At 39.2% G+C, this 7,845-nt stretch overlaps 2 protein-coding genes across 2 annotated transcripts in view; both read right to left on the bottom strand.

Moving 5' to 3' along the window:
• LOC109850956 (probable WRKY transcription factor 49) overlaps nt 1-1,856 on the bottom strand; it is a 3,271-nt gene extending 1,415 nt beyond the window's left edge. Inside the window, exons 1-2 of the mRNA XM_020421048.1 lie at nt 1,578-1,856; nt 1,343-1,486 (exon numbers count right to left, since the gene is read on the bottom strand). Coding sequence (XP_020276637.1) covers nt 1,343-1,486; nt 1,578-1,789 — 356 coding nt within the window. The 5' untranslated portion in view covers nt 1,790-1,856. The remainder of the gene's footprint in view (nt 1-1,342; nt 1,487-1,577) is intronic.
• On the bottom strand, nt 3,189-5,137 carry LOC109850741. Its single transcript, XM_020420807.1, has 2 exons — nt 3,657-5,137; nt 3,189-3,201 (listed from the first exon to the last, which is right to left on the bottom strand). Exons 1-2 carry the CDS (start codon nt 5,135-5,137, stop codon nt 3,189-3,191), a joined length of 1,494 nt encoding a protein of 497 aa, XP_020276396.1.

The raw sequence follows: 7,845 nt of genomic DNA, 5'->3' as shown, positions 1-7,845 counted from the left end.
TTTTAGAATCATATTTCATTGATTGGTTAGGTACTTGGTTTGAAATTTATCTTTGTTGCTTCTTTTTCGATGCACCGATCTATGGCCTACACGGAGAGATTTGAATTTAATCATGATGAATCTCGCCAATTAATGTATAAGCAATTTTGCCATTTTGGAAGGTTTCAGTTTTTGACTCTTGATTGAAGGTAAAAAAATTTACTTATTGAATGAATAACAACCAAGGCTTTGGATTTGGTTTTGACCTCAAGCTGATATCTTTTCTTGTTTTCCCTTATCCTACAAATGCGAATACGAATCCTATCAGAACCATCACTGTAGGTTTTGGGCGGTTTAAACCATTGACAAAATGTCTAAAATTACCAAAATAACCCTCACCCGCGAATGATATATATAGATCAGCAGGTGCTCTAATAAAATCTGTACTCCACAAATTCCTTTCAAATGGCCAAAATTTTCACTTACAGGAAGGTGCTCTAATAAAATCTGTACTCCACAAATTCCTTTCAAATGGCCAAAATTTTCACTTACAGGAAAACACAGACTTCCACACCGCAACTTGCATTCAAATTCCTTTCAAATGGCCAAAATTTTCACTTACAGGAAAACACAGACTTCCACACCGCAACTTGCATTCGCTATATCTGAATGTTGCAAGTTGGTTGGTTTAGAATAAAAGACTGCAAGTAGGTTTCAGACATTAATTTTGAATTGAAAAGAGTTTAATAAGGGCATGCATGTATTTAAATTAGGAGTGATTTTTAAAAATACAGGGTGTGGAGCCATGTGGGGTTTTTCTGTATTTATTGTGAATTCTGCCAAAAGTGGAGCAATCCTGAAATGATTTTCACTGTGGAAAGTGAGGGTTTAATCCATATCACACTTTGATGGCTAATTAATAAAGTGCGCGGCTTTAAATGATGTCTTTGTGTCAGTAAGAATTTTCTTGGATTGGACGAAGGATAGAAATTTTCTGAGGCTGGGAGTTTCTTGTAGTTGCAATTAACTGCTACGTTTTAAGACATTTCCCTTTCTGTCTGCTTGGTTGTAAAACACAAAATCTAAATTTTGAGGTTTTATTAGTTTCAATTCAGCTTCCAGTCTGTAAGTTATCTTTTTTAGTATCCAGGTTAAGTTGTTCAGAGAATATCTTAACTAGGAAAATAGATACATGATATATACATGAAGAATACGGCGCCGAGAAAACAGCAGTAGTATTGGTATCTGAATCAAGCAGGAGTGAGCCTGAAAGCGATCTTACATGTTGTGGTAGAAAATTTACGTGGGCTATCTTATTTTTATGAAAAAAGTTCAGACTTTTATACGGATTAGGAGAAAAAACCTTGGATTGGGACTATTTTTGATGGATTTCTGCCCATATTTCCTCCACTTGTAGCCATCATCTGCAAGTCCATTTCCACAGCTCTTAATCTTGAGCGTATACTTGTTCTCTATCTTCCCATGTCCCTTATCTGGTACCGAAAATCTACAAGGAAAAAAAAAAATTAATTCGGCAACAAAATTCTCACAAAAACACGAAAAAAAAGTATCGTCGTCGTCGTCGAAGGAAAACTTACATGGGTTGTATCTTGCTCTGGCCTTCATAGCTCAAAGCCAATGCATTTGCAATATCACTTATAGTCGGACCGGAATACACAGCGGAGACGAGCTTGTTGATCACAACGGACTCTTGAGGAGCATCAATGGCTTCTGAGAATATTTCGGCATCCTTTGAGAGCTCATCTTCAAGCTCTCGCAACCAGTTGCTCTCTGATTCAATTTCCTCCATTGAAGATGACAGGAGAATTATTAAGGAACGAGCATCTTCTAGTTACGCGTTTGCTAGCTAGCGCACTGGTCTCGGGCTTTTTGAAGGTGTTCAAGGTACCAAGGATGGCTGTTTTTATGACTATAATGCCCTTGTGTCAATAATGTGGCGTCTCTAATGGGTTTGTTCAGATTGGGTCTCTGGAAACTATACCTGACCCACTCGACTGTCCTTCGAACAAAACTTGCAAAAAGTCAACCACTAAAGTAAGGTCGGATGCAACTTTCAACTAATGCATGTTGTGCCAAAAGTTGTGTCGAGGAACCAAACCAAACGCCAATCCAAGAGAGCCAAATGAACTAAATATCAATGCACAAACAAAACACCAATTTTAACGTGGTTCGGCAAGTTGCCTACGTCCACGGGGCAAGAAGGGGATGAGGTTTTCACTAATAGAGAAGAAGAGTACAAATTGAGATTACAAATCACTCGAAGGAACAAACTAATCTCACCAACAAAACTCTTAATCTCTCCAAACAAAACCCTAACCAAAAGCTCAAAAAATACATCTTTTTGTACTCCAAATATCCCCCAATCAATGCTTAATCAAAGCCCAATCAAAGCCTAAACAAAGCCAAAGAAACCCTAAAAAACGTGTCTCTATTTATAACAAAACACAATCCCAAACTGATTGAGATTCTAAAAATGAGTGTGCCACACCCTAGTGTGGCACACACCACATCCATGGTAAACAGGGCAGATTCTGCCATACCAGGGTGTGGCAGACACCACACCCATGACAGACAGGACAGATTCTGCCACACCCATGGCAGACACCACACCAGCGTGTGGTGGAGCCTGTTTTGCTTATTCTTCACGTTTTTCTCAATTCCTTCCTCAACTCCTTCGTCGTTTTCACAATTCTCCACCTCGGCGAAGTTTTCTCAAAACTGAGCCGACACCAACCAAAACAAATGCCTCACTTGTTGCATCCAGTACGTCACGACAACGGACTCATGACAATGGACTCCATCCACACAAGTCGAGATCCAAACGGGAGTGTTTGTTGGAAATTTGATGTAAAAAGACAATGAAAGAAAAATTCGAACTTGTATTTCTCTCAAACTCAGTTATAATTTGGATTCCGATTACAAAAGAGAGGAAAACGAATTTGGTTTTCCCCTTTGTTTAAAACTGGGTTCTTCTTGGTAGCGATGGAGTGCCTCCTTCGATTGATCTCGTCGAACTTGCTCTCCGTTGACGATCCGACCGTCCTTCTTCACTGGAACAATTGAAGCGTTTGATGACTTCGGTTTAGAACTCTTGACGAGTGTAAAGAACTCTGAACGAGTTAAGAACTCTGACAAGAGTTGTTGAAAACCGACTGTTTGGTTTGATGAGATTAAGTTGGGTTGCAAACTTAATCACGAACTCTTAAAATGAGTTTCAGAAATAAACTCAGAGTGAGTTAAAACTCTATAACAGAGTTGTTGGAGCCGAAGATTCGGTTAATTGCCAAGTGGACTAGGTTGTTGATGAAGGGATCCCTCGGGATTCGATTAACTGATCGTTGATCAGTTCTTTGATTTCCAAAAGATCTTCTTCTTCGTTAAACTGCTGAGATTTGATGACCTTAGGCGGTTTTGATGCCAGCTCACCTAAACCTTATGCGGTTTTGATATCAGAAAATCGATCAACCGACCAACCGACCAACCCCTTACTCAGTTGAGTAAGTTGGTTATTTATAGGGTGATGTGGGGTGTAACCAACCCCTATTTCCGCTCCTTTGTGGGCGAGAATCCCTCAGAACGTGGGATAACGGCTTTGAGGCCGTTCGGCTTGCGTTTGAACAAGTCAAAACGTCTCAGTTGGCGTTCTGGGCTTTAACTCTGCGTCCAAGACAGGCTTGTAAGGAGCGGGGGCCACATATTTTTCAACTTTTTCTTCTTCTTGTGTTTGAGTCTCATTATCCACATCTATCACATTTTCATTTTTTTCTTCATGATGACCATCCACCCCATCATTTTCCTTCATCTTGGGTCCCTCATATTGTTTTCCACTTCTAAGAGTTATAGCATTCACATGACTCCTGGGATTTGTCTCGGGTTGTCCAGGTAGCATGCCTGAAGGCCTAGAGGAAGAGCTAACATTTTGTGCCAATTGGGTGATTTGTGTCTCTAACATCTTGTTATGCGTAGCTAGGGAATCCATCTTAGAGGCCAATTGTTTCACCACCTCATTCGTGGTTTGTTGTTGCTGCTTAAACTCTTCATTCAATTTTGATTGAGTCGTCACAAACTTCTCCATCATATTTTCCAAATTTGACTTTTGAGAAGGGAAATTGGATTGAGGAGCACGAAAACCAGGTGGACCAAAATTAGATGCAGGCATGGGATTTCCAGGTGGGTTTCTATAAGAAAAATTAGGATGATTCCTCCACCCCGGATTATAAGTATTGGAGAATGGGTCTCCCTTCTGATTAAAGTTATTAACATAGTTAACTTGCTCATTACCAGAAGTATCAATGGATGGGGGGTTTCCTAATTGACATTGAAGTGCAGAATGACCCACATAGCCACATATCTCACATGAAATTGAAGTAGACGCCACAGAATTAATACTCAAACCTTCAACTTTCTTAAATAAAGCATCAACTTTAGAGGATATATGGTCTAAAGCATCTATTTCATACTTGCCTCCTTTTGATGTCTGAGGAGCACGCTCGTTCGCCCATTGATAGTGATTCTGAGCCATGTCTTCAATGAGAGTGTATGCCTCGTCTATTGTTTTGTTCATCAAAGCTCCTCCTGCAGCAGCATCAACAGTCATCCGTGTGTTGTAAGTGAGCCCGTTGTAGAAGGTGTGAACAATTAACCACTTCTCCAGTCCATGGTGAGGGCACATCCTCAATAATTCCTTGTAGCGTTCCCAAGCTTCATAAAGTGACTCTCCTTCCTTCTGTACAAAGCTTGTGATCTGGTTCCTCATCTGTGCTGTTTTACTTGGAGGAAAATACTTTGCAAGAAACGCTCTGGACAATTGATCCCAAGTGGTGATGGACCCAGCTGGCAATGAGTGCAACCAAGCCCTAGCCTTGTCCCTTAGAGAGAACGGAAATAATCTGAGTCGAATAGCATCATTGGTCACTCCATTAAGTTTCAAAGTGTCGCAATACTCCAAGAAAATCGATAGGTGGAGGTTCGGGTCTTCAGTAGCACCTCCTCCAAACTGATTCTGCTGAACTATTAAGAGCAGTGATGGTTTCAGCTCAAAGTTATTAGCTTCAACATTGGGCCTTGTAATGCTTGACTGTGTGCCTTGAGAATTTGGGGCTGCGAAATCCTTAAGAAGCTGATTTTGATCTCCCATCGTAGCTTGTTCTGTGTTCCTTTGCTCCCTTATAGACTTTCTTATGTTTGCAAGAGTCACCGATAGTTCAGGATTGTTTTCGTCGTTTACTTCTGTTTGATTCCCTTGCATAAAAGAAAGTGAGAAGCAAAGAGAAATATATATAAAAAAAATCTAGTCTAGCTCGTAAGCACTCAATATTAACACCGTAGTCCCCGGCAACGGCGCCAAAAACTTGATAGGCAAAATCTGCAAGCGCACAGACTCGTTGTAGCTATCAAGGTCGATCCCACAAGGACTAGGGTTAATTACCAAATCTCACGTTATTCGACTAGCTAAATCAATGAGTAAATTAGAAGAGATTTAATAAAAGAAATAAAATAAACAACTAATCAGATGGAATTCAATATAATGAAGGACTAGGATTGGGTTATCACCACAACTTAGGTGTTCAATGATGGATTATTTCAATTCTTGGTGTTGGTTTAGAATTAGAAGAGATGAAAATTAAAAGAAATAAAATAATAACTAATCAGGTGGAATTCAATATAATGAAGAGCCAGGATTGGGTTTTTACCACAACTTCGATGCTCAATGATGAATTATTTTAGTTCTCAGTGTTGGTTTAAACTAAAGAGGGTGAATTAGCCTAAATTAATCTAAAGCCTCTTTCAAGGTCTAAAGATCGTGCCTAATCAATCTCAATTAACCTACTTTCGTGGAATCAAGATTAAATTAAACCCATTAAGCTTTATGCTAATCCAAATCAAATCCCCAAGGAATCTAGCCTACTTTCGTGGTTCGAGCTCCCTGCTTAATTTCTAGAGATCCGGTATTAATCTTCACCTTTCAGTCCTTCAATTAATTACCTATGATTGCTAATACGGTGATCAAGCGAATCAACAAGATTAAAACACTAGAAATCAAGTTTAAAGATCTAAACTTTCACCAAGAACATATATTAATTCATCATCAATCACCAAAAAGTTGGGTTCTTTCCCAACCCTAGACAAGAAATCTACTCACACATGATTGGAATAAGAGAATACATCCAATAATTATGCAAATCAATCATAAGAAGAAATAAATCAAAGAGAGGAAAGAATTAACCCTTCTTTCAATTGAGATCTTCAAAACCAAAACTTGCAATCCAATCTTGCACAAGAAATTAGTGTCTTTCTTCAATACTTGAACTCCAAAATAGTTGCTAGTTGATGGCTAAAAGAACATAACAAAAGATATCCAAAACCCTAAGTCAAAACATCTATTTATATGTCTCCAAAAATCTGGAAAATAACTAATTCCCGCGCCACCGGTGTGGTCTGCACCACACCAGGGTGTGGTAGGGGCTGTTTTGCTGATTTTGTGCTTGTTTCTTTAGTTTTCGGTATTTTGGCTATAACTTTTGCGTCCGACCTCGGAATGAGGTGATTCAAGTTGTATTGGAATCCTGTTGAAGATATCTACAACTTTAATCTTTTGACTTTTTCTTGATTCAAACTGCATCATGGTCGAAATTCTAGTTCTTCATACTCGTGCATTCATTTTCTTCACGAACCATGCCTTCAAAATCTTGTTGTTGCTTCAAACTCTTGTAAAACTTCCAACGATCATCAAATCTTTCAATCTTGAGCCAATACCTACATATAAGAACACAAACAACAGCAGTATCCTCGATCTAAACACGAAATATGCATTAAACACTCGTAAATCATGCTTAAAACACACTAAGATAATGCATATTTTACATGTTTATCATCGACCGCAGGTGTTTCGATCGACCGGTGCGGTCGACCGAGGAGCTCTCTGGATTTTTGGGTTTCTGCTGGAAGGTGGTCGGTCGACCTTGTGCGCTTGCGCCTTGTCGGAAAGCGTTGCGCCCAGAAAGGCTCAATAGAAAAGAAGCAAAACTATGCGACATTTTTTGTTGGTTTTTTTTTTTTATATGCAGCATAAGATGAAAAGCCCAGCCACTGTTAAATGCCTCGACTATCAACCAAGTTGACTTCTATGAATCAATGGTCTAGCACACTGATTATGTTAGCCCAAAACAGCAGAACACACAAGAGGCAAATTAAGGGGGAAATAATGGGAGAAATTGGGTATCTAAAGATATAATATCAAGTAACACGCGCTGCCGCACACATATATAAAAAATAAATGGCGTCGAGGTGACGGCTCATTATGCTAAATGAGCCTACGTGTTGGATTTTAGCTCTCCCCACCTACACGATTTCCAGACTCAGAAGTCAACCCATAATCAGTAAATAAATTAATAATACTCATAATCGCCGAAAAAGGAATACTAGATTTACGTAGGTTCAGTCGATCAACTATTGACTTATACCACAGTCAACAATACAAGAATCCACGTATGTGGTCAGTGAGAACCTACAAGAGCGAATCTATTAAACTATCGTTCCTCAATCTCGTCAACCTCATATACATGGTTAACACTCATATTCTCTTCAAACCTCTCTCCTTATAATCTTTGGACGAACAAAGACGACGAAATCCGCTTCTAATATTAATAATCTCTTGCACACAAGAATAACACGAAACCTTTGCCTCTCCCACACTATTGCTTGAATCTGGTTTACACCCTCTTACATGACATTATATAGATACAGTATAAAGCTTCCTCCCTTCACTATATTAAAGCCAATAAATACTGTGAAATATACTTTTCTATGGCTTCATGTGCTTCTGCAATATATTGATCAAGTCTC

This window comes from Asparagus officinalis, chromosome 7 (genome assembly GCF_001876935.1).
Source record: "Asparagus officinalis chromosome 7, Aspof.V1, whole genome shotgun sequence".
NCBI lineage: Eukaryota > Viridiplantae > Streptophyta > Magnoliopsida > Asparagales > Asparagaceae > Asparagus > Asparagus officinalis.
The sequence above is the reverse complement of the archived record's forward strand: the minus strand, read 5'-3'. Positions and strand labels throughout refer to the sequence as shown.